This window comes from Podarcis vaucheri (assembly GCF_965113315.1).
Source record: "Podarcis vaucheri genome assembly, chromosome: 1".
In the NCBI taxonomy this organism is placed as follows: Eukaryota; Metazoa; Chordata; class Lepidosauria; order Squamata; family Lacertidae; genus Podarcis; species Podarcis vaucheri.
The window spans coordinates 112,044,402-112,072,286 of record NC_138759.1 but is presented as its reverse complement, the minus strand read 5'-3'; the positions used below and the strand labels follow the sequence as shown (position 1 = coordinate 112,072,286).

At 44.4% G+C, this 27,885-nt stretch overlaps 1 protein-coding gene across 2 annotated transcripts in view; it reads right to left on the bottom strand.

Annotated features, from left to right (window-relative positions):
- The window catches only part of LOC309540018 (sodium channel protein type 2 subunit alpha), a 94,740-nt gene that overhangs the window by 47,277 nt on the left and 19,578 nt on the right, over positions 1 to 27,885 (bottom strand). For both annotated transcript variants that reach the window (XM_082236594.1, XM_082236595.1), the window contains exons 2-4: positions 10,057 to 10,378; positions 2,515 to 2,632; positions 537 to 627 (exon numbers count right to left, since the gene is read on the bottom strand). In XM_082236594.1, the coding sequence (XP_082092720.1) occupies positions 537 to 627; positions 2,515 to 2,632; positions 10,057 to 10,326 (479 nt within the window). In that variant the 5' untranslated portion in view covers positions 10,327 to 10,378. The remainder of the gene's footprint in view (positions 1 to 536; positions 628 to 2,514; positions 2,633 to 10,056; positions 10,379 to 27,885) is intronic.

The window sequence follows — 27,885 nt, the reverse complement described above, 5'->3', positions numbered from 1 at the left end:
CATAGTTTCTGCTTGATCTGACATTTTGTAGAGTGCATTTGTAGCTGGCTGTCTGCAACCTTTGGCCACATGCCATTGTTATCAGACAGCAAGTGTGGGGTTTACCTTCCCACCCACACTGGGTTGTGTCCAAACTGAAAGAAGTCACATGACTGTTGTTACATCCCTGGGTACCATATTACAAATCTGATTCTATCAACATTCTGCATTTTAATTGCCTTTTGAATTGGGAAATAGCAATAGGCAGAGGGAAGCGAAGATCAGTTCTTGAGCACAGAAAATGGTCCAGTCAGGCATTTAACTTGAGTTCTGTTTTAGCTTAAAAGTGTAAAATGTGAACAAGTAGGGGGTCAATCTTGGGCACAAATGCATGCTTGCATAATGTGGGAACCCGTGTAACAAGAAGCAGCATTGTTGGTTTCTTGCCAACAGAACTGCCCCTTGGATGACACACACACACACACACACACACATATATATATAAACATGCATTATATATTCATTAACACACTGAAGAGTGATTAGACTTAACTTACTCTACATTCTTTGTCCAGTCCGGAGGGTTACTCATGGTCATAAATACACAGTTGGTCAAAATAGTGCACATAATAAGCATGCTGAATAATGTATGTTGTTGTTAAGGAACATATTCTTTGAGAACTCATCATAAGAAAAATTGATTACATCAACAGTACATTCTGGTTCACTTCCAGTATCATTAATCTTTCCTGTGGTTTTTATGATGCTTGGGGAACATCACATAACCTCCTCACTTATCGCTCCATATTTAAAAGAAAATAGGTGGATTGATGGACATTCTAATAGCCTTTCTGAAATATTAAATTGTTGCTGTTGTTTTTCAAGGAAGGAAGGATAAAGCCATTTTACTTCTGGATCAGAAGTAGAAACAAGTGGTTTGAGTCGGATGTGGGTGGCCGGTATAATATTAAGATGCAAATGGAAGTCTAAACGGTGATGACACCGCTAAGCATTATTGTGCTCAGCAAAGTGGCAGGCAACTTCAAAATGATGTTTCAGAATATGGAACATTAGGCAGGAAATGATGAGGTCAGATGAAGGCTCCCTGAACTCTGTGTATGTCTATGCTGTAGGTTACCATTTGCCACCTGACAATTAGTTTCAAATGTGAATCAAAAGTTTATCTCATCTAAGGTAGATTTTGTAGTATGTTCAAAACACGGCAAGGTTCCAAAATAAGGTAGGGATTTCTGTTCTTGCTGTTGTTTGCGAAAACAATGGAAAAGCCAACGGGGAAGCAGCTGCAAAAGGGCCCAAATTCAATCCCAGCATCTCTGGGTACAACTGGAAAAGACTCTGGAGAGTTGCTGCCACTCAGTATGAGCGAAATGGACCAGTGCCCTGGTAGCTTCCTATGTCCATATATACACATTATTCTAGATACTCCAGGTGTGATTGTTTGATCAAGCCAGCAATTGCTGCCTCTTTAGGGAGACAGCACTAAATGTTTTGCTGGCTTTAGCCCATCTCGACTGCTGTCAATGGATCACCAGGGAAGCTGCCATATGGGAAAACTGGGCTTCCACTCATGGGGGGTGAGGAAAAGGCTAAGCAAGAGCCCCACTCAAAATGATCTGAGGTTTACATCACTATGAACACTGAACATAACTTGTTCTCTTCACCTTCGCAATAGAAATTATTTCCTCTGTCATTCAAAGGCTCAATAACTTAAGGGAACATCCCCACACAAATGCATACTGTTTAATTACCTAGACATGATAGGCTCTCAATGGCCACAGGATGGCACCATAAACTAAGGAATGTGTAGAGCTCTTTTATTTCACGGAAGACGCATACATGCATATTTAGATGTTCATTTATTACATTTGCATCATGCCCTTCCTCAGAGTAGTGTGCAAGGGATTCCCAGGACATGCTTCAGATCTCCTTAGCTTTCGACTTAGAAATACTCCAGCCCCTTCACTTTAACACCTGTTTTGGTGTGACGGTTCTAAAGAACAAAGAAGCAGTCAGTGCTTCTGCCAAGCCATGCGAGTTTAAGGATGTTAGGTCTCCTCTGGTTACCTGAAAACTGGGAATTAAAAAATGGAACTGGAATCCCCTCCAGCGCTGGAATTTGTCACTCGTGAGATGCTTCTGTTTGTCTCCCTCCAATCCTGCTCCCTTCTCCACACAGCTTTGCTCATTAAGAATTTTCTTGGATTAGCCAACAAACGCAAGTATACCCATTTGTGCATTTGACACTTAGAGCAAAACGGAAAGGTAGAGGTTGCATTCTTGGCATTCCAAGAGTAAATTCAACAGCAAGCCAACACTTCTTGCCACACTTGATTCCCTTCTGTTCCCCTGCTTGCCAGGGCCATCCTTACCGTTATAAAGAACAAGGCAGCTGCTTGGGGCATGTTGTGATTATATGGGCTCCCTGGGACCAAATGCCTGGAAAGAACCGTAACACCAAAAAAACAGAATAGCACCGTTTCACTTGTTGTGAAGTAACCACTTGAAAAGGATATGAATGTACCAAAATTTTAATAGCTATTTTTCTAAGAGGGTTGAATGGAGTTAACATATACACGGCGGAAGTGGCACTGAATCGGAAGATCGCCTTCCCTTTATTCAATACTATAAATGTCTGGAAGAAAAAGGGACAGAGAGAATGGGGAAAGAATTGATTCGCGGCATGTAACATTGACCTGTGTTATCACTCAGGCACTGAAACACAGACACAGAAGCTTGGTTAGAGAACAGTATACACAAAAGAAAACCTTCCCTATCTAATTCAGTTAATACCATGATTTCCATAAAGCTACTCAACCAATCAGGTTCAGGATTCAGTCTCAAGGCATTTTCCTCTGCACAGCCAGACATACAAGGCAGGCATCAGCTCTTCCCAGCCAATACTAGGAATTAGATTTTGGCTGGCTGGGCTGTAACAGAAAATTGCATAAAATTTGCATATGCTAATTACAGCTCTGAGAAATTAAGGTGGTGGGTGGCTTGCCAGCACTGCACTTTGCAATGCACCCAGCTGCCATATAAACTTTGTTTTAAAAAAGTTTTTTAAAAGGGGGAGGAGATTTGGGGCACACCACACGAAGCCCAGGCCCTCGGGCCACCGTGGAGAAGGGTGTTTTGCTTCCTCCTACCATTATGACTGCAGACCAGTTTCTTGCAAAGATGGAACCAGAAGTGTGTTGCAGGCAGGTAACAGCCTCAGCCATTCAGCCGTTCTTCCCCAATAGCCTGGTCCTACTCAGAGTCGGGCACAGCTAAGTTGAATGAGATCAATGGGCAGACCTTGCTCTGTGGAGCACTGCAACCGAACAGCTCCACCCGGCTAGGTAGAAAGGTTACGACATCAACTTTTAGGAAGATTTGGCTCTCAACAGCTAGGAAGCTCAAGTTCAAATGTGTCAAAAAAGTGAATGTGTAAAAAAAAAGAATGGTGTGTGTGTGTGTGTGTGTGTGTTAATGTTTAGGTTCAAAAGTTTTGCACATTTGAACCTACACGTTGCCTGTTCTGGTTGTACTCCAACCTGAAGGAATGCCTGGTGCAGGGAAAGGGTATAATTCTGCTGCAATATCCAGGGCTGCAGGGCCACTTTTGTGAAACCGCTGGGTATCTCCTCAGCTGATATTCACACAATTCATTTTCCCAGAAAGGAACGGACAGGAGGGGTCACACTGAAGTCATTCACCTGCGTGAATTTGCCCTACAGGCAATTCAAGTGGCTGCTTTGCTGAAGTAACTGATGTGGTGCAGCGACTTTTGGAGCAGTGCATACGCACATGCGAGAGATGCCTGGCCTCCTGAACACATACAGATTTCTTAAAATTCCCAAGCAGCGTTAACACCTAATCTTGCCTGTTATCTACTGCATTCAAATGACCGGTCCTCACTCTGCGATGGCTTCTTTGGTATACCAGATATCAAGTCAGACTGGTTGCCTAAGCAACCTCCTGTCTTGTGGATTAGAAGAAACACTTCTCGCAGCATCCGGGTTAATTAAGCATTAAGCTATATAGCATGTTAAGGGGCTTTTGCTGCAAAATAATGTTCTGGGAGTGTTTTGTTATGAACACTATCCTGGACCCTGCTCTGGGTTCTTTTAGAAATATTCAAGGACTCAGAATATGAATTCTGTTTCCTTATCACATAACTGGGTGAGCTCCAGTCACATTCCCTCTTAAGATGAAATTTTAAAATGCTGGCAACCTACACAGAATGGAGAACGGAAGGCGGCTTATGTCTGCTATCTACTACATAGAATTATCAGGATGGCCGAGATCTGCTACCTGATGAGCGTAAATGACCATTTATAAGCTGGCCACTTTCACAAAGCTGCCAAGCAGTGTGGCGAATAGTGCCACACATTTTAACACTTGATCTGAGGCGAATTCAGCTAATCAATCATACACCAACTGTATAAAACTATCTGGACAGCAGATGCTTTTTTTCTGCCCGACCTACAAGAACATTACGACTTCTCTTCTTTAGAGGCCTTCCCCTCCTGAGAGTAGGAGCACTGATATCATCTGCCACCGCAGCACCAAAGTAACTAACAGACCCTCCTTGCTCTGGTCAATGAATGGGGGTACACTGATGAGGCTTGTGACAGATTGACACACAGTGAGCAAATATGAATGAGAAAAATAACCAAGCAGAGGACGGATACTTCTTTTCTTTGCTGGGGTTTCAACTTCATGGGGGCAGTTTAAACGGTAGCACTTCCTTGCAGCAGCAGCACATGAGGGCGGAACAGTGGCAGCGATACTCCCAGTAGCACTGTGTTCACCACTATGGGGAGGGCTGCATTTACCTGTGGGCCAATCACAGCAACCCAGAGTTCCTCCAACCTCACTGCCACCTCAGCCCATCCATCCTCACCAGTGGCATCACCACTGCAGGAGGATGCCACTGCCTGTCCTCATGTGACGCTGCTGCTTCCTTGGCTACGGAAGCTGTCATGATGAGCTCCTGAACTTCATGATTTAGCACTGCACTCCTTCATGGATCACTGCCTTGTTGTGGCAAAGGGGCCTGAGTAACTGAGAGAAGCTAAGAGCTATGCCATGCAGGGCCACCCAAGACAGACAGGTCATAGCCGAGAGCTTAGACTAAATGTGATCCACCTGGAGAAGGAACTGGCAAACCACTACCACTCCAGTATTTTGCCAAGAAAACTCCATGGACATAAAAAAGGAGAAGCTTTGAGAAGAAAGTGAGAGCTTCCAAAGCATGCTCTGGTTCATGGGGTCACAAAGAGTCCAACACGACTCAGACGACTAAACAACAAAACTATTCTCCAGACTTCTGGTCACATGTAGAAGGAGAATGCTCTCTCCTCAAAGTTCACATGGCTTTAACTCTGCAAATCTTGGTGAATAAAAAAACCAACTATTTATTTCAGACTCCGCTGCCCCCCCATACTTAGGCCTATATATTTTTTAACCTACAAACCTTTTTTTTAAGAATGCATACTTTTTTAGCTGCTAGAATCCACACTGCCGTTTTATTTTGTTTTCTAAAGTGGCCTATATTTTAAAACAATTTTGTACTGCTGCCATTTAAAACACCTAGTTTTTGTTTTCAGATGCATTGTGTTTTTATGCGTGGGCCAATGCCTAAAAAGGCAGCCTAAAAATAACTTTACAAATATAAATGTAATATCGCTGTTCTCCTTCGCGACACCTGGTATGGAAAACAATGCAAGGACCCGGTGACTTTTAAGCATCCTGGGCTGCAGCCCAAAAGTCAGAGTCAAGAGTTAGATCAGTTGAAAACGATGAATTTACGTTAGTCACGACTAGCTTAATACTTAAGGAGTATTATCACCACACAGCGTATAGTGAAATTATGAAATCTGCTTTCACAACACCTAGTGATTGACACCAAGTTGGTTTTAAAATGGGATTAGAGAAATCTGTGGAGGGTAAGGCCATCAATGGCTATATTACCTCCTGTGTCAGAGGCAAACTGCTTCTGCATACTGGTTGCTGGGAATCACATAGGCATCTAGTTGGCCACAGTGAGAACGGGATGCTGGTCTGGATGGACCATTGGCCTGATCCAGTGGGGCTCTTCTGTTTTTATATTCTTATGTAACCCTCTGTGGCAGGGACGCGGGTGGCGCTGTGGGTTAAACCGCAGAGCCTAGGACTTGCCGATCAGAAGGTCAGTGGTTCGAATCCCTGTGACGGGGTGAGCTCCCGTTGCTCAGTCCCTGCTCCTGCCAACCTAGCAGTTTGAAAGCACGTCAAAGTGCAAGTAGATAAATAGGTACCGCTCTGGCGGGAAGGCAAACGGTGTTTCCGTGCGCTGCTCTGGTTCGCCAGAAGCGGCTTAGTCATGCTGGCCACGTGACCCGGAAGCTGTATGCCGGCTCCCTCGGCCAATAAAGCGAGATGAGCTCCGCAACTCCAGAGTCGGTCATGACTGGACCTAATGGTCAGGGGTCCCTTTACCTTTAACCCTCTGTGGCAATTGGCTGCACGGCACTGGATTTAACTTCCAGCCAGGACCTGAAAGACCACTGTGTGTGAATCTTAAAGATGGAGCCTCCACCTGAGAACTGGATTTGGCTTTTACCGGCTCTGTCCTTGCAGTTGTTTGCAAGACAGCTGTTGCTGTTTTTAAGAAAGGATTAGTCTGCATGCAGGTAGACCAGTGCGGCATTTGGTCAGAACAGCATGAGGATTCAGAATGGATACAGCTTGTTATTACGGCCCCCTCATTGCTATTACATCATAGGCCCTGTTGATGCTTGGAAATGGCTTCCTACAACTGCACAGCGGTAGCTTGGCAGTGGGTGACCATCTGCTTGGCACACAAAATGTTCCAGGTTCAATCCCTGGCGTCCTCCACAATAAGGCTAGGAATGTCTCCTGTCTGAAATCCTGGAAAGTCACTGGCAAGTTGGTGTAGACAACACTGAGCTGCATGGACCAGTGCTCTGACTCAGTAAAAGTCAGTTCCCTGTGTTCCTAAGCAACAACTTCAGGCCTGCAGTTTTGCAACATCTTCAGGTTTGCAGTTTTATGTGTTTTAACAACAGAATCCGCCTGCAGGTTTACTCAGAAGTTTGCTGAACTCTGTGAGGCTTACAGCTCAGTAAGTGTGCTTAGGAGTGAACCCTAAACTCACTTCCCAGGGAGTAAGTCTCATTGAACGCAATGGGGTTTACTTCTGAGTATACCTGTTTAGGATTCCGCTGTAAGGTCCCACTGCCTTTGAAGCAAAGTCATATTTGACTGCATTAGGGTGCAAGTGCTTAGCTTGTTTTTCTAACTGCAGTTAAAACCTTCAATCCTCGTTTTGTACAGAAAAGAGAGGGAATGAACTGGTAAGCTGTCTCTCACACCTTCAGTGACATCTGCTTTGCTGTAGCAATGCATTCAAATATGAAGAGTTTAGAATAATTGCTTGCACGTGTTCAAGTCTAACGTACCTCACAAACTCAGGCCACAAGGGCTGGTTTGCTTTTACTATCACATGCTATAGGAAGCACTTGAGATATTTGTCTTTCCCCCGACAAGAGAGTAGACACTTGCATAACTACAATGGCTGTTTTCCTTCATGCCTGCCAAGATTGCAAGTTTTGTTTCTCTGCCAGGTTTTCGCCGTCGCTAATACATTTATTCCTCCTATTTCATTCTTTTTATGAATTGCTTGTGCTCTCATGTCTACATTTAGCCATCAACAGCAATCAAGTAACCATTTATATTTTATTCACAATCCTCCAATAACAGCTCCATCACATTTTTTTAAAATAAAAAAATATGCCTTCTCATTTAGAAACAGTGAAGGGGTGGGTGGGAAATCTGCAGTTAAAACTTTACACCAAGTTTTGCCTTTTGATTTCAGCAAGCGATAATTCCCTGAGTTCCAAGGGACATCTAGGTTTGATCCTGAATACACATATCTGGGGTGAGGTGGAACTAGGGCTTCCTCTCTGCTCAGGGACAGGGCGAGGTGAAAGGAGTGCCCTTCCCTCTTGTTCTGAAGACAGCCATGATGTGACCAGGAGCCCTGCAAATCCCTGAGGAAGTGTAAGCAGGCAAGCTGGACCCATTCACTTAAAACAGGAGGGCCACAGGATTAGCAAGTAGGTGGCCTAATCTGAATCCTTGGACGTATAAAGGATTCTTTCTGTAGAGGTTGCTCCTTCTGATCATCTCTGAGCCCCAAATGTTTGAACTTAATTTTTCACAACATCTTTCCCTCTCGCAGGTGTTTTATTCTTCAAGCCTCATCCACTTTCTCCCCATCTTTCCTCATACAAACGTTTCGAGAGGAAAACAGCTTCAGCTCCTGGTTTGGGGGAGCTACAAAAGGTGAGGCTGCTGAAGACCATCTAAGTTCCCAAGTGTAGAACTTTACACTTGTCCCTACTGAAATTAATTTTATTAGTTTGCAGCCTGTTCTCCAATCTGTTAAAGTCATATTTAATCCCAATTCTGTCTTCCATGGCATTCGTGACCCCTCCCAGTTTGGTGTCATCTGCAAATTTGATGAACATCCCCTCAATTCCTTCATCCAAGTCATTTATAAAGATGTTGAACAACGATGTCCCAGGACAGAACCCTGCAGCACCCAACTTGTCACTTTCCCCCCAGGATGATGAGGATCCATTAGCGCAGGCATGGCCAAACTGGCCCTCCAGCTGTTTTGGGACTACAACTCCCATCATCCCTAGCTAACAGGACCAGTGGTCAGGGATGATGGGAATTGTAGTCCCAAAACATCTGGAGGGCCAAGTTTGGCCATGCCTGCATTAGTGAGTACTCTTTGCATTTGGTCAGTCAACCATCTACAAATCCACCAAACAGTTACCTCATCCAGCCCACATTTTACCAGCTTCTCAACAATAATATCATGGGATACTTTTTTAAAAGGCTTACTGAAATCAAAATACACTACATCAACAGCATTCCCCTGATCCACCAAGCTTGTAACAATCAAGCGGCTTTGTTTGCAATAGGTGCATGTCTCATAATTTCCTGCTAAATTCCTATAACTTTTCATACCACATATATTCTGAGTTTCTATTGTCCTATTTTCATTGTGCTATAGAACAAGAGTGCCCCTCTATATGGCAATATTGCAGAACAATTATGAAAGCAAAATGGCAAATGGATGGTGCAGTATACATCCAATACTAACACACTATTTTTGTGTCGATGACATGTTGCAGAAATACATACAAGCCAACAAGCAACAACCACCCTAAGTGGGGCTGCCATTGTTCTTTTCCCCCAGCTTCTGTATTGTTGAACAAATAATTCAAGAGACTAATTAGTTTCCAAAGGGTTACTCTTAAACAAAGGAGATACCTATTTATCTACTTGCACTTAAGGGTGCTTTCGAACTGCTAGGTGGGCAGGAGCTGGGACCGAGCAACGGGAGCGCACCCCGCCACGGGGATTCGAACCGCCGACCTGACGATCGGCAAGTCCTAGGCACTAAGGTTTTACCCACAGCGCCACCCGCGTCCCTGTTCCACAGCTACTGCTATGCTATTTACCACGATGGTATTATTAGTTTTTCTTAATGTTGGAGGTACAGAATTGTTTTGCAAATAAATAAATAAAATCAAACCTTGCTGAAGACTGGACAGCTCAAAAACAAAATATGCAGTGTAAAAACCCTTGTTGTAGAGAAATGACATAAAGGAGCCAAAGGGCAATTGCAAAATGTATTTAATAATTAAAAAAAATATTACTAAAGGAAGATGTGCTGCTAGCAGCAAAGTTAATAAAACCTTTACTCATTCATTTTTCAAGCCCTTCTCTAGGTGTAAGATAATGTAAGCAACAATTGCCAAGCATCATATAATAAAATTGAAGCAAATGTAGAGGAGGGGAATATTATAAACACTACTATGTAGCACTTATTTATGGGCAGCATCAGTGAAGTCAACTAAGAAAAACAGAACATATTGGATAATAAGGGTCAGTAAGTTGCACGGGCTAAAAAGCATTCAGCCGAAAGGTTGCAGGATTTCCATCCCATCACATTCCGGTGGGGCTTGCACTAAACTCACAGCAAAGACTCACTTTTTTATTAAGGTAGTATGGGTCGAGATCCTCCAAGGGCTCCGACACCATTCCCGGAGGTATGTCTCCATAGATAAAGGGCAGTGATTTGCCAGCCTCCAAGTCACTATTGGGTTTTGGTTTGTTTTCATCGTCGTCGATGTCTTTGCGCTCTTGTTTGGGCTTCTTCGCTTTTTCCTCAGCGATGCGTTGTTCAATAGCTGCCAGCGATTCTTTCGTGAAAAAGCGGAAGCTGTCAGGTCCTGGTGGTACCAGCACTGATTGCGCCATCTTTTCATCCTGCACTTCTTAATTACAGTTGTGTCCCATGTATAAAAAAGTGCTAGGAGACACAAAACATAGGAGTTAGAGAGAGAGAGAGAGAGAGAGAGAGAGAGAGAGAGAGAGAGAGAGAAACTTATTGGATTTAAATCCCGCTCTTCCTCCCGAAGGAGTCCAGGATGGCAAACACAACACCAATTTATTTCAAAACGCATTTTAAAAACGGTCAAGACATTCTAAAAACAGTTACGGTTAAAAACATTGCTTTATCCAGTGATCTCAGGGTTGCCATGAGCAGTATTCTTTAGCCACCAATGGCCTGGGTAAACGTGAATGTTTTACAATTGCTGGAAGTTAATAATGGTGGCGACAAACTCACCAAAGAGGGCTTTCCACAAATGGAGAGCCACCACTGAGAAGGCTCTGTCATCGGTCAACGCCAACTGAGCAGGCCCCGATGGCTGCATCAGCAACAAGGCTTCATCTACAAATTATAGGGTCCAATATGGTTGATACTGGGGAAGACACACTTTTAAGTAATTGGGTCCCAAGCCATTTAGGGATTTATATGCGGCAATCAACACACTAAATTGAGCCTGATAGCTCACTGGCTGTCACACTGGTTGCTTTCAACTTCCAAAACGTTCGGAAACCAAGGCACAGCTTCCAATTGGCTGCAGGAAGCTCCTGCAGCCAATCGGAAGCTGCGTCTGACGTTCGGGTTCCAAAGAACATTCACAAACTGGAACACTCACTTCCAGGTTTGCGGTGTTCGGGAGCCAAAATGTTTGACTCGCAAGGCGTTCAGGATCCAAGGCATGACTGTACTGCCCTTCATCCAAAGATCACAGGGCAGTTCACAACATAAAAATATAAAATGAAAACACAAAATACATAATAAAAATAATAACAAAACAAAACCAATACTCTCCCCTCCCTCCAAAAAAAACCAAACCACTTTTAAAAGGACATAGAATATTAATCAGCCAAAGGCCTGGTTGAAGAAAAACCTTTGCCTGGTTTCTAAAAACTTATCAAATAGCTTGTTAGCTAGGCAGGTGGATGTTTTCCTTTGCTGTAGTCCTCGCCTGTAAAATGAGGTGTAATCATCTACATCACAAGGACTTTAAGGGAATAAAAATAACATTCCTAATATGTTAAGTGCTATTTTATTCTTCCCATTACAGATTAGAAATCAATACAGTTTGCAAAATTCACTCAAGCACAACAACTCTATGCTAATAACACAGTAACACATGGTCTCATCAAGCTGCCCATTCACTAACCTAGCAGCATTCTGCAGCCAATGTGGACTGTCTTCAAGGGCAGCCCCATGTGGAGCACACTAACGTAGTCCAAGCAGGTCACTAGAGAACGGACAACTGAGGCCAGGCTATCCCAGCCCAGGAACAACAGTTAGCTGGAAAACCAGTCTAATCTGGGCATGCACATTCTTAGCCACAGAATCCTCTTGAGACATCACTGACAAAGTGGGTTACTGGAATAATCCCAGATTATGAACCCATTTTTTTCTGTGGGGAGTATAACCCCTCCCAGAACAAGTCATATATCCTAGTTCCAGGATATGGGAACCTCCCACCTTCCCACAGCAGTTTTTTCTTATTGGGATTCAGTCTCAATTGAGGGGCTCCCATCCAGTCCAGAGCTGGATTTAGGGGACCGGAACCAATTTGGTCACACTGGGTGTGGCGCCTCGGGGACACCACAACTATGATTTGGAGTGGAGCAAGAGGCAGCATGCCGAGTTTGGGCTCTACACAGGTCTCCGCTGACATTTGAGACCCCAAGGTCCACTACTGAGTAAAAGGCTGAATTCTGGAGTCAGCAAAATAATAACTGAGTATATTCTCATATTGAACGCAGTGCACAGGATCAAACTTGTCTTTCTGCCTACTACAGAAGTGCATAGCATATATGCATACATATATGCTATGCATACATATATGCTATGCACTCCAACATTTCTCTGATGAAAATAGGGATGTCCTATTCTATCATTAGGGACGTGGGTGGCACTATGTGTTAAGCCACAGAGCCTAGGGCTGTGGATCAGAAGGTCGGCGGTTGGAATCCCCCAACGGGGTGAGCTCCTGTTGCTCGGTCCCTGCTCCTGCTAACCTAGCAGTTTGAAAGCACATCAAAGTGCAAGTAGATAAATAGGTACCGCTCTGGCGGGAAGGTAAACGGCGTTTCCGTGCGCTGTTCTGGTTTGCCAGAAGCGGTTTAGTCATGCTGGCCACATGACCCGGAAGCTGTACGCCAGCTCCCTCGGCCAGTAAAGCAAGATGAGCGCCGCAACCCCAGAGTCAGCCACGCCCGGACCTAATGGTCAGGGGTCCCTTTACCTTTAGAGGCCACCCTCAGATTCCTAGATATAAATATCAAATTGCCCAGAAACTGGGCACCTAGCTATCAATATGATAGCCTAATAGTCAGGGGTAACTTTACCTTTATTCTATTATTATTAATAATAATAATAATAATAATATCACCATCATCATCATCGCTTTATTTATACCCCGCCCATCTGACTGGGTTGCCCCAGCCACTCTGGCGGACTTCCAACACATATAAAAACATAACAAAACATTAAACATTAGAAACTTCCCTATACAGGGCTGCCTTCAGATGTCTTCTAAAGGTTTTCTCCTTGGCTTGGAGGTCACTTAACTCCATACCCTCTGATGAAAATAGGAAAAGTGGGACATTCTGGGGTCAAATCAGAAAGCAGGACAGCTTCTGTAAATCTGGGACTGTCCCTGGAAAATGGGGACACTTGGAGGGGCTGTAAACAATACCCCCTCAGCCACCAGGTCAAGCAGTTTTTGTCCTAGGAAAATAGCTGTCCTGTCAGACATAAATGCCATGAGGCGAGGGGATTTTCTACGTGTGGTGATGGGGGCAATAGCTGCCTATGGTGACAAAAAGTCACCCCAATAAATCTGGCAAATAGTCTGGCAGCTCCCTTTGCTGGTATGCTGAGTCAGCTAAGTTAGGGAGTATTTTAAAAAGAAGCATTTCTGTATTATTAGAGACTGGGGCTGGAGGGGTGGGGTTTGCTTCACTTCCTGTTCACTGTCGCCACAGAGAGCCCATTACTGTCACCTACAAGATTTGGTGGTATGGCACTCCTGCTGCACCCAGAGGACTGTGATATATATGCATATACAGTGGTACCTCGGGTTAAGTACTTAATTCGTTCCGGAGGTCCGTTCTTAACCTGAAACTGTTCTTAACCTGATGCACCACTTTAGCTAATGGGGCCTCCTGCTACCACCGCACTGCCAAAGCACGATTTCTGTTCTCATCCTGAAGCAAAGTTCTTAACCTGAAGCACTATTTCTGGGCTAGCGGAGTCTGTAACCTGAAGCGTATGTAAGCTGAAGTGTATGTAACCCGAGGTACCACTGTATTCACAAGGAGCAAGGAATCAGGCTTGGACACTTGAATACAGCACCGTCCCACCAAAAAACAGTACATAGATTTAGGGATGGGAGGAATCCTTAATTGAATTATGGGCTTCGTATAATAACAACAGTCAAGCCCTATTCTTAAAAATTAAGCCTATTACTTTCAAATGTAAGCATTTTATTTATTTTTTCCTCCCAGAACTGAGAATGGAAATCTTTTCAACGCATATGTCACTGAAAAATAAAAATAATCCGATGAAAAAGATGCTTAAAGCTTAAATCCAAAGTGTAATCTGTGCCACATCCTATTTTTGTTTTTATATACATATATATATATATAAACCAACCCAACCACCCTGAATAAGCAAAGCACATTATCCAAACAATTAAATAGTAACAGCAACAGAAGATTAACAGCTTGAGTGCCAGATGATCTATCGGAATAGCAATGATAAGATGAATATGGCACGCGGCGAAGGAGTCTGCAGCCTAAAACATTATCTCCCGCCCCCAAGGTATAGACAAAACTAGTGTCCATCGGCTTCGCGCCTCGGGAGTCCTTCTCTTTGGGGATTAGCTGCAGCCTCTCTCTCCTCCCTCTCCGTCTCCAGTAACACAGACAAACACACCACACTCCTGCAGGTGTGCAGCAGGAAAACAGGTTTCGGTGCTGCGGACGAAGCGCACCTGCGGCGCCTCCGATGTGCAAAGGTTCCCTGTCACAGGCAAAACATGCGCGGTCCAAAAAGGCGGCGACGGGAACGTTAGCAATAAAAATGGGATAGTGGGTAGAAAACCACGTCTAGGAAACAGCGCGCGCGCACACGCACACACACACACACACGGTCCTTTTGTCAAGACTGCAGATGCATAAGTCATGCATTATTACCCTTATTATAGGATCGTTCGCTTATAGGGGTTTGGCACACGATCCTCGTGAAGATGCAGCAAAAACGCCACCATCCTTTTTTCCTTCTTTATTTTGTGCGCGGGGGGGGGGGCGAGTAGCGATGTTGCTTTTTATTTATTTTTTTAAATGTGATTCTCCTTCTACAGACCACACCTAACTTCCTGCTTAAAGGATCTTGGTTACTGAAGTAAAAACGAGCATTTCCTGTGCAAAGAAGGGGGCCACTCGGCGCTAGAAACTCCACAAGGTGGCGCGCGCCCGCGATCGCAAGGCGTTGGGCGAGACCTCTTTGCGGGCAACGCTGGAAGAAGCCTCCCAGATCAGAGTGTTTTTCAAGCCCTGAGGCTTTTGGGTTTCAAAGGGAGGGTTTTAAGGGGGAGGCGTTTTCTTACGCTCCCCAAGAAAGCTCCTAAACGATGCACCGCGGTTCACCAGAAACAAACAAGAAAGATGTACGTGAAGCTGATTAGCAGACGTGGGTGAACGGAGCGGGTAGTTTGCAGTTTGAGGATCAGTCGGAATTAATGTGGAATATGGCACGGTGTTTGGAGGGCTTTCCAGTTCAAATGGTGCATGGGGAAGAAAGAGAAATGAGGCTCAATCTCAAGGTCGTGGGTTCGAGCCCCACGTTGGGCAAAAAAAGATTCCAGCTTTTTAGATGACCCTCGTGGTCCCTTCCAACTCTACAATTCTGTGGTTCTGTGATTCATATTAAGATGCTCCAACGTGTTGCCACCCACATCACACAGGGGAGAAAAAACTCTTTACTTCTTTAACTCTCCTGCTGCCTGCAGGAAAAGTCACTGAAATTTGTAGTAGCGCTGAAACTTATGCCTAATCTTTATCCTCCCATTGCTTTTACATATAGATTGGAATACTCGCTGTAAGCCATCCTTCCTTTCGCAAGGTACAACTGCACACAGCAGCATCTATTTTTGTGGAGACTTAAGTTGTGCTTCTTCATTTTCTTGGGGAAAAAATAAAAATGAATGAAAGCTTTCCCCCATCAGAAACCTCTTGTGCACTGCGTGGATTGCATCGCATGAGGAGAAAAACAAACCCCTGTTAACAGGGAATCTAAAAAGCATCCCTTGCCATAAATGATGGAGTAGTGACTTTCTAGAGCCTGTCTGACTGCGTACTCATCATCAGGCTCCAGAGACAAGGAATAATAGTACAGTGCAGCTGGCTCTTTGTGCTGCTGTGTGCTCCACATCACAATAGTGGTGGAGGGTGTGGGTGCCTGGACTGTTACTGCACTCTGGCAAGAGAAGCCAGGCTTGCCCACCTATTGGCTTCTCCTTCCAATTCATGCTGAGTGGTGACATTTTGATGATGCTCGATATGGCACTACATAGCCTTTTTGATTTGTCTGGAGATAGTGGCGATGTTGGAGAGGGCTGTGTACAGGTGCCACCGCGATACACTTTACATAGCGGAGCCCTTGATTAACACAGTGGAAAACTCGCAGATGTCCAGATAATTGGTCATTGGCTCTGCTGGCTGGAAGCTGATGCAGGTTAAGAGTCCAGTGACATCTGCAAGGCCACAAGTTCCCCACCGCTGACCTAGAAGTTTCATCAGCTGCAGATTGTGACAGTCCACTTATTGATGGAACAACTGCTCCAGTCAGTGTGTGCAACAGCTTTAAATGGAATGGGACAGGCACCCATGTCTGGCAGAAATCAGAGATCATGAGAGACTTCTTAACAATATCTCCCATGCACAATGTTCTGCCTCTCTCTCTCTCTCTTGACATCAAGGAAATGTATAAAACTATGGGATTTCCTCTCCAGGGAGCTCCAACAACCTGTGTGTGTCCCCAAGGAGTGTTTACAAGCAAAGTCTTGTGGTTCTTTCTGAGCTGGCTTTGGGAACTATGGTTATAAGATATGTAGATGCTTATTGTATTGTATTTTTGTTCAGGTTTTGTGGTTTTCTTTCTTTCTTCTCTAATAAATTTGCAATAAACATCAATTTTAAAAGATACAGAGGAAATATGTGGGTTTTAAATGCTTCTTGCATTTCTAGCTATTTAATGTTGTGCCCTGGTAATGGACTGGATGAGAGCCAACAAACTGAAGCTCAGTCCAGATTAATTCATTACATGTCTTTAGGTGCCAGGCAAAAACGTTTCTCTTTAACCAGGCCTTTGGCTGATTAACATTCTATGGCCTTTTAAATGTGGTTTGGGGGGATATTGATTTTGTTTTGTTTTTGTTATGTATTTTGTGTTCTCATTTTGTATTTTTATGTTGCGAACCACCCCGTGATCTTTGGATGAAGGGCTGTATACAAGTTTTATCTTTACAGTATTACTAACAACAACAATAACAGAATACAAAAGGGTATTTGTACATTTCTCTTTCTAGTACACTGGCTGCCCCAGATCTTCAGGATATGGTGGGAGATACACTTGAGAGAAGTGCATAAGAATGAATGGAGCCCTCACGCCTGAAGGAGCCTACTTGCCTGTTCCTTCATACAAAATAAGAAATCCGTCAGTATGTGGGTGCTCTTTAGATGTTTAATAGCCTATCTCCTGATATGTCACTGAGACTTGGTTAGTCAGGTTAGAAGAATAAAATCAAACTTGTTTAAAGTTCAGTCTTAATTGCACTTCACAGTTAAAGGCAGGAAGTAGATAGGAGAGCTATTATATGCTTTCTGGGTATGCCAATGACAAGGCAGGTTTTCTTATTGATTTTTGCCTGCCTTCACTTCAGCTTCTGGTTGGTTAAGGGACTTAAACTAGCAATTTTGTCTGTCTCCATAGCTCTATGTCCTGTTGCTTTGACAACAAAGCAAGATGGATAGAGAGTAGTGGGAAGAGGACTGGTGGACAGCTAAGAGAAAAGAGAACAGGAACTAAACTGGGATCACGTTTTTAAATAGGGAAAAAAAGAGGATAGTCTTGTTGCAGAAACCACTGTCTCTCTGCAGAAAGCACTTTTAGGACTGTCCAATAGGCATGATGAAATACAGAACTGCTTATCCCCGAGGTAGTTAATTTTCAAGAGTTACGTAAGGAAAGCTGAGTGATTATTAATGTATGGACCTGCATTTCTGTGGGAGTTAAAACTGAATCTCTTCGTGTGTGTTATTTTCTGCATGGATAATCTTAAGAGTCTTAACAACTGTGCTTCAGCACATAAGTAACTTGGAACTCTCTGTTTCTCACACTACCACTCACCCCCAAAATGGGGAAAGCCACATGACCCTTTGTGAGAGTAAAGCCTGGTCTTAATTTTTGAGCAAAATAAATAAGACAGATCATAGAATCATAGAATCATAGATAAATAAGACAGATGGTGGCAATTTAAACTCAAATGGCAGGAAGTGCACTCTGGAGTGTGAGAGAACAGTGGATACAGAATATAAGAATCGAAACAGTTGCATTGCATAGGTAGAATGTGGCGATTATACCGTTTGGGTGGGCAAGTCCTGCAATATGTTTTAAAATCCATTTTAAAACAATCCAGCAGCCTACAGTGAAGGAGATGTTGCTGTCTTCAGATTATCTGGATTTTCAGCCTGCTTCCTCCGTATATCATCCACAATCCATGCACACTGCTGGGTTGCAACATCCAAACATCTGTGAGTGCAAAGGCCTTTCACTTTGTCTGAGCAGAAAAACAGAGGAAGCGCCTTTTGTCTTCCATGTGCTGGCAGAACTTTGTATTCTGTAGCAAGCAGTTGGTGAGGGTAGCAGCTTGCGTATGGAAAGAGTGAGCAGATTCTTCAGAAATCTGAAGATGGTAAAAGCCATTTCACAGTAGCTTTTTTTTTTTTTAGGCCATAGCGATCAATATTAGCTAGGGCTGGAACAAAACTGCAGACCTATGATATATTTTAAGAGTACCCTTAAGTTGCAATGTGAATGCAGAAATTGTTCAAAAATATCTATAGCCACATGTGTGCTAGCGGATAATATTACACCTGCTTGTTATCAGAACGGGCATTCACATCAATGGGAGCGGACCCCTTTTATTTCCTGTGTTCCAGAATACATCGCTAACAAGTACAGAGCAGGAGCCTAAAGCCAATCATGCAGACAACTGACATTTATCAAGGAGCAAGTGTGATTGTGTATCTCAGAAATCAGCCCAGAAAAACACTCCAGATATCCATACCTAATTTGGGCCACATGCTGCTATCAATGTCTCTTTCTTTCTTTCTTTCTCTCTCTTTTACAAAAGGTCTTTAAAATGTAACTTTCATGTTCATTGCCCCTGTCTGTTCAGGGTGGAAGTTAGGATGGCTTTATGGAATGAACATGAATGCTTGCCGTGTGCTGTACAATGCTGTGGGTACAAGCACACAAATGGGTGGCTGAGACATCTGCATACCTGCGTCTTGAGCACAGATATATAAAATGGCGTCTATTATGCACTCACTGGGAGAAATGGCAATGTGGAGCAGCTGCAAGTGCTTTAAGTGGGATGCAAGTTGTGCTCTGCTCAGGGACTTGTTGGAAGGTTTGTGTTGTGTATCTCTTGGCTTTTCTGATCCTTGAGAATAGCTACCAGCTGAGGCATATACACCAGCCATCTGCAGCAGGGATGAAGAACTTGTGCCTCCAACTCCCATCAGCCCCAGCTGGCCTAGCCTATGTTCAAGGATGATGGGAGTTGTGGTCCCAACAACATATGGAGGGCCACAGGTTCCCTACTCATGATCTACACAGGAACAAACCACGTGTTGTGCACGTAGAAGGTTCCAGGTTCAATGTTGAACATCCCCAGTTTTAAAGACCTTAGAGAGATACTGACAGAGTAGGTCTTGCTAGGCTAAACAAGCAAATAGCATATGCTTCAATATGTTGAGTCCCAAAACTGGGATGCACGCCTTCCCAGCAGTGTTCCTGCAGGAGTCATGTGATGTGCAGGAGATCACAGAACCCAAAAGACACACTTTTTTGGAAGGGTCAATGCTCTTGCATGAGAGTACAGCACCAAAAAAATGTATGTTTTGGGGCACCGTGCAAGATCGTGGCCTGGAAAAGTGTTTTATTTGAGGGAAGATCTCAGTTTGGAATTGCGCAAGATCACGGTGCTCTCACCGCTGTGCTCTCGTGGGCCAAAACGGGATGTCTTCTGTTTTCTTTCCAAGACACTTGTGGAATATGAATTAGTCTGACCTGGTATAAATATCAGTTTGGATTTTGTGATCCTCTCCACCATCTCACCTGATGAGTTACTGATTTTGCATTTTTAATTGTACTTGCATTTCGAAAGCAAAACTTTAAAAAGATGCAAATTTTACAAGCTGTAGTATAGTGAGACATGTGGAAAAGTCCCCCCGCCCCAACCGTCAAAAGTTGTTGAACTGAACTATAATGGGGTGGGGTGGAACCCATAAAATGCACAGGCTACAATCCTAAACACACCTTCTTGAGCACAGTGAGAGTAAACATGCATAGGATTTAAACCACACTGTTAATGTGATTGAAGCATTATGGGCAAGGGAATCCCAAGCTTTGCCTTGGGAACTTATTTTTTATTGGTATGCTTGTAAATATTTTAAAAATACGACAACTCCGTAGCATGCATTTCCTTCACATTAGATTTTTGGGATTGTATCCAGCACTGTACACCAGCACTCTGTAGCAGATTTTGAGGGTGCACAGAGAAGAGAAAGGGAAGGTTACAGGGCATGAGCAGAAGTCTGCAGTACTGGCAGAACAACAGCGTTGCATGCCACCTTTACACCCAAATGAAGGCACTGGAAACAGTCGTCATTAATTGTAACATGACTATGAAGACCCACATGCATAAATAGATGTGCTTCCTGTGTATAGGTAAAGGTAAAGGACCCCTGACAGTTAAGTCCAGTTGTGAACGACTCTGGGGTTGCGGCGCTCATCTCGCTTTACTGGCCAAGGGAGCCAGTGTTTGTCCACAGACAGCTTTCCGGGTCATGTGGCTAGCATGACTAAGCCGCTTCTGGCGAAACCAAAGCAGTGCACGGAAACGCCATTTACCTTCCCTCTGGAGCAGTACCTATTTATCTCCTTGCACTTTGACGTGCTTTCGAACTGCTAGGTTTGCAGGAGCAGGGACCGAGCAACGAGAGCTCACCCCGTTGCGTGGATTCGAACTGCCAACCTTCTGATTGGCAAGCCCAAGAGGCTCAGTGGTTTAGACCACAGCGCCACCCACGTCCCACTTCCTAGGTATAGCAACCTGGAAAAAGTTAATTGCAACTTTTATTTTAGATTTGACTGGTATTATATCTATTCTGGTTGCTCAACCTGGCATGCTGTTTACAGTAGTTCGCTTGTTGCGCTGCTAGTTAATTTTATGAAAAATTGACCTCATTTCCACATCACCTTCATCTGTAGTTGCACAAAACTATGGTTTAAATGTGAACAGGCAGCATGGCTGATGCAGACTGTGGAAATTGTACATGCTTTGCTCCCCTCCTTCTGCTGTTCTTCACCTGGGAATAAGTCACAGTCTAGCTTAGTGTTACGAGTAAACCTGCACTTGGTGTTTGTTTCTCTCCTGACTAGCCACAAGATTTCTTCTTGTTTACCACTCATGGTTTCTTTGTGGGGAACAAACCACAAGCCCAGGGTTCAGAAGGAATGCTAAGCTAAAGCATGCTCCAATCCTAGCAGGAGAAAAGTTTCCATGATTTCACCAGAGTGTACTTGTACTAGCACACTGCATGTGCATATTTAAACCTTAGCTCAGTTTTCATTGTGGTTTAAAGTGATGTGCAAATGAGGCCAATGACTTTCTAAAACCAGGACATTTTCTGCAGAAAAATGGAGTCAAGGGAATTTTCCAGCCCACCTCTCTGGGTTTAACACAGTAAGAATTGTTAGACAGTGGGAGAGACTCCCTAGGGAGGTGGTGGGCTCTCCTTCCTTGGAGGTTATTAAGCAGAGATTGGATGATCATCTGCCATGAATACTTTAGCTGATATTCCTGCATTGGGGGGGGGGGTTGGACTGGATGACCATTGGGATCCCTTCCAACTCTACAATTCTACGATTCTTTTATTCTAACCCTGCACTGATGGCAGAAGTGTGTAAGGGACAGCTTAGGCAAGGTTGCTATGGTTTAGCGCAGCAAACCTAAATGGCTCAAGCAAATGAACCTAAATATGGATAAGAAAAGGTGAAAAGTCATTAGAGTTGACCTCCGCTGCTGATAATGCTCACATCAGCTTCCCTCAGAGCTCTAGAGGAAAAAGAGGTAGAAAATGACAGCTGCTCATATGTTACTGGGTTAGGCAATTGCCTCTTATTATTCATTATTGGTAATTCTAACATTTATTTGGTACAACCAGCTAACCAGGAAGGCTTAAACAAATGCAATGGCAGCAGCTAAATATGCAAGTCATCCTTCCCTTCCCTGTATTGCAGTAAACAGACCCCCCTTTTTTATTGGGGCACTTGGCAGGATTCAGACTTGTCATTTTCAAACATGATAAATAGTCATTCTGTTTAGGTGGCTCTTGCATGCAGTCATACATGGAAGGCTACTGGTCTCCATCTCCTTGGATTCAACAACGGCTCCAAAACAATATGAAGCATGACTTCAAACAAGATTAAAAAAAACACAGTATCCAACCATTGAAACAGTTCAGCGGCATGCATAAAAATATATCCGTCTAGGCTCTCACCAGATGCCTGTGTGAAAATATGTTTTCAGCTGATGTTGAAAAATCACCGGGGGTGGGGGTCACCACAGAGAAGACCCTAAGACAATTTACCATACAACAAGCTACCCTTGTTGATGGGACCATGAGAAGATCCTCCTTGCCTGATCCCCAGGCAGGTAAGCAGCCTTCATTGTGGGTACCACTTGCTGGGTTAAGGGCAGCAGGCCTAAATCAGGTGTGTGCTTCAGTAGGGATGCTGGATATAGATTCAAATGTCGAACTTGATGTAGATGGTAACTTGTGCATTCAGTTGAAAACCATACAGAACAGGTAGATCAGCATTTGCACTCAGATATACACATATCCATTTACCCCCATGGTCCTTAAACCTATGAAACCACATTCTTCTTCACATTTGCAGTGTTTCTCAAACTTGAGTCTCCAACTGTTGTTGGACTACAACTCCCATCATCCCTAGCTAGCAGGACCAGGGGTCCAGGGATGATGGGAACTGCAGTCCAACAACAGCTGGAGACCCACATTTGAAAAATACTCTGGAGGAGGAGTGTGGGTGAACCAAGCTTAGTTCTGTACCCTTCACCCAAAATCCCTTGAATTAAGAGGGGCAATTTATTCCTCACCGCGAATTGTTAAATGATGAAGATGCAATCCCTTTGGTAGCTTAAAAGTTCTTTTGGGTAACAGTGGAATGGGGCTTAGAGAATGTACACTTTGTATGGTGTGCATCAGATTCTTATTTCCCCCTTTGCAGCCACAGGATGAAGAGATGTTGCCTGTGAGAGCAGCACATCTGCAGTCGCAATGTCCAGGCAGGACCTTGGAGCAGATATCAAGGGTGCCACTCTGCAGAAGGAACAGGAGTACTTCCAAATGTAGTAGGTAAGTAATACCACTTAGTGTCTAAAGAGCCCTGCCTCTCATAAAACCATTAAGGGTTTGAAATTGCCTAACTGCGCATCCTCCCATATCTGCTGGGGGTGTTGAGGTGTTTTTTTTTGTTTTGTTATTTTGATATTTTTTAAAAAACAGGATTTTACCACATACTTGCCATGCTCCTCTCACATATAGGGGTCAACTCTGGCCCTGGCTATTCTCCCCACCCACACCCCATTTCAACACACAGTGTGACAGTCTCCTTTTAAATTTCAGGGAGTGGTTAGTTGGTTGCCTGCTTTATTTGTCTGATGTGTTGCAGGCAGGAATTCAGCTGGTGTGACTCTGTTTCCAACAAGGTGATTTCAATGATGTGGAAATTCAGGAACTGCACGCTTTTCACACCCTCGAATCACCCATACTAGAGAAAAGTTGCACTTGCTAGGTTTCTGCCTGCTGGGCCTTTGTTGAAGGCACTGGACTCCAGTTGCTAGAGGGGGCCAGCCAGGGGTCTTTCCACAGGACCATTCAAAAGCATGCACTGACTGCATTTTAGTCTTGGAGATGGGGAACTTTCAGTAACAATAAGACAGTTATGCTGTTTTCCACTGAAAAATGCAAAAAAGCAATCAAACAGCCCACCACAAATCACAATACTGCAAAGTGTGCATTCCTATCCCAAACAACTAAAAACTACCGGTACCTAAGGAAAAAAACACCCACCTTAAAAGAATACTAAAAAAAATAGCATGACATGAAAGTGATTTGAAGAAGAAACCATGGACTGCTGCTAAGTAACTAATGATGCCACAAAACTGTAGGTGTATATTGCAAGCACAGTTGCAAAGAATGCTGGGGGAAGGGGAAGCACTGACATTTTTTAAATAGACACATAATATAGTACTTTGCTCTTGTGAAGAAAATGTGCAGGCTGCACAACAAATATACCTTTGATGTGCAAACGAGAAAACCGACCCTGTGCAGAATGGATTAAAGAGTCCACTTTGATACTGCAGTTGGGGGTGGGGGGATGAGTCAAGTGTGTGTAGCAAGCTGCACGAGAGAGACGTTAAAAGTTTGCAAACAGGAACAAAGCCTTCCCTGGATTAGCCGGCAGGCGTCTCATTTAAGAGCTCCTGCTTAAGGAGAGGCATTTGCTGAATCCTATCTGGTGGTCCTTTTGCTGTGTCACCTGAGGATGCTAAGCCACAGCTACAGATGGGATTAGTCATCCTGAACTGCTAAAAATGTTGATGAACAAATGCAGAGAATGGATGGTGTCGGAATTCCAGTTTAGGTGTCCACAGAGAACTGGAGAGGGGGAGTATAGGCATTGCTTCCTCGCTTTTCCTCTGTGTTTAACGTACAAAAGATATTCTACAGGGAGATTGTTCCTTCTCTTCCTGTGAGCCTACTCTGTCTGAATCAGCCATCGCTGAATCCTGGTCATAGCTTGGGATGTTCAGGCACTATCATGCCAAAAACAAAACCAGGCAAGGCAAAACAGGTGTGGCTCAGGCAGAAAGTCCCCAGCTCTGTTCGTCTGCAGGTTGGTCTGGGAATGTCCCCTGTCTGAAACTCTGGAGAGCTAGATGAATCAGTCATCTGAGTCAGTACAAGGCCACTTCCTATGTTCCCAAAACCTGCCACATCCTAATAGAGCAGGAAGATCCTTGGCTGAGACTCAGAGAGCCGCTGCCAGTTGGTGCATAGATAATACCAATCTAGATGGAACAATTGTTCCGACTGGCAGTTCTTATGACCTGATGGCAACAGCCTTCGTCTGGTGCTATCGCTGGAGGTGGATTTGGTTCTTGCGGCTGACAACTTAAAACAAAAACATTCCCTCTTTCCTGCACGGTTATCCCACCTTTCTTCTACAATGGAACACAAGGTGATGCACGTGTGGTTCCCAGTTGGTCACCAATCTCAGCACTGACCTGACCCAGATCTTCAAGGTGCCTTCAGCCCATATCCTGAGACCGCTGTCCCTAGACCTGGGCTCCCTGAACATGTCTAACCTTCCTCCTACCCCTGCACAAAAGCAATCTAAGCTTTGGGCCATCGCTACATCGGATGATAAATGGATTGTGATTATTAGCTACGATAGCCGTGTCAAATTATGTATGAAGAAGCACCTTGTTTTGTCAGTTTCCCCTTCCACCCTCTGCTTATGTCACCTCAAGTAAACAGGCCTGCTTCCATCACCTCAGGCTTGGCCTTTAGATTTTAAGTGGAAGTTCTAATCCAGGGGTCAGCAAACTTTTTTCAGCAGGGGGCCGGTCCACTGTCCCTCAGACCTTGTCGGGGGACCGGACTATTTTTTTTTGGGGGGGGGGGATGAACAAATTCCTATGCCCCACAAATAACCCAGAGATGCATTTTTAAATAAAAGGACACATTCTACTCATGTAAAAACACGCTGATTCCCAGACTGTCCGCGGGCCGGATCGAGAAGGTGATTGGGCCAGAGCCTTAGTTTGCCTACCCATGTAAAATGCGTACCCTTTCAGAGGAACTGGCCCATGCTTCTAGCAAGGCTGGATCTGAATTTCAGCCAGCAGAGGGCAAATCCATTAGGGTACATGGGGCACTGGCCCACCAACTTCAGCCTGCCCTCACCCACCCCTACCTGCCTGCCTTATTCATAGGCTATTCACAGCATCGTAGAGTTGGAAGGGATCCTGTTGATCATCTAGACCATCCTTCTGCAATGCAGGAATATGCAGTTGTCCCATACAGGGATCGAACCTGCAACCTTGGCATTAGCAACACCATGCTCTAACCAACTGAGCTGTCCAGCATGCATTCTGACTTACAGCTAGTCAGCAGGGTAGTACTACCTGTCAGCTCTCTTCTCCTTAACCACCATGTTGCCTTTGGAGAACTCATCAGGAGGAAGATGGGAACAAAACTAGAATTAGCTGGCTCTGCTTGCCATTGGCTTTGGCTCCATCTGTCACCCACTCTGGTACCATCGACTTAGATTCCCTGCCTTCCCGTTTTGCCCGCCCAAATGGACACAACAACCACAGCTGATCTCAGCCCTTGGCAGGAGGGCCTCTGACCCTCTGGAGAACCTACCCATGTAGCCGTCTCAAGACATGCTCAAACTAAGGGCAAATGTGTGGGGTTTTTTTAAGGCATGTACATTAAGTGATAAATGCCAGTAAATCATGGCTCCCTATCGCACGTGCATGTCTCTTGGCACCAGGGTACATGCCTTTTAAAACATACATTTGCCTCCCACAAGGAACCTGATATGCTTTCACCACAGTTTTATGAAGTGGCCCCATGACAATGTGAGGTATATATATGGTAAGTCAATTTGATAGCCATGATGTACGGCCACAAATATAAATCTGCTGTTAGTTACTAATCTCATACTTATTTTAAACCCGAGATTTTCATCTACTGTTAACAAATGCACGAGGCAAGGTGTCATTTGAGTCTTGGATCTTTAGGGCACTGGGGTGAGTTTAAGCATGTGCAAAGTGCCTTTTTACAGATCACAGTTCATAACTGCCTCCCCATCCCCCCACAAATGTGGGTTAGTGGTTCAGGCTTCCAGAGAAGATGCCAGGATTTCTTGTCACTATGCCAATGTGGCATAGCAAGTTAGTGTGTCGGACTAAGACTAGGGAGAACCCGGGTTCAAATCTCCACTCGGCCATGAAGCTCATTGAGCGACTTTTGGCTGCTCACTATCTCTCAGATGGAGTTATTTCACTGGGCTCTTGTAAGGATAAAATGTGGGGGGACGACAGGATAGGATAGGATCTAGATGCAATGCTCTGTGACATCTTGTTTTGGGAAATTTAACACCAGTGTGAAGAAAATGGCAGAATGCAACACACCTGAAAAATGTGTACCACTTATGATAAAAGGGAAAGGAGTAATCCACCCCCACCAAGTACTACAGCATCCACAAGAGCCATAAAATTGTAGAGTTGGAAGGGACCCTGTGGATAATCTAGTCCAACCCCCTGCAGTGCAGGAATATGCAGTTGTCCCATACAGGGATTGAACCTGCAACCTTGCCATTATCAGCACCACACTCTATAACCAGCTGAGCTATCCAGCCCAAGCCAATGGAGATAATGGAGAAGAAGTCACATAAAAGTAACCCGAGCAGGACAAAACATTTTTCAGGGACGAGGGCCACCTATTCTTTAGCAATATCTCGTGTTGTAGAATAAACCCCACGCTAAGATAACTGACTGAGGTGAATAGGCCAGTTACAAAAAAGCATAAATGTGAAGGTCGTGAGATGGAAGGGGTAAGGAAAGCCAGTCCTTCATTTTGGGGTGGTACAGGGTAAAGAGAACGTCTTCGCCTCAGCAGATCTGCCTGCTCTGTGGGGGGGAAAGGGACCCCGTAGCAGTCAACACGCTGCACAGCAAAGGGAGTGGGGAAGCGTTGCCTAGCAACCGGGCCTGGAAGCTGCAGCAGGGAATTGTGACCTGGCAGCTAGATGAACAGTGTGTGAGGAGGGGGGTGCAAGCAAGGTTTTTTTTTTTATTCCCCCTCTATAGGATTTGAGACAATTTAGCATTTTTTTAAAAAAAATGTTTTGTCACACCTGACATTATTACTGTTGTTTTTATCCCTACCCCACCCCCAACGAAGCGTCTACATGCTATAATAGAAGCCGCAAGCAGTTCAGAGACAGAGAATCTGAACGGCAGAGGAGGGGGTGGTGGTGGAATTCAATGCTAA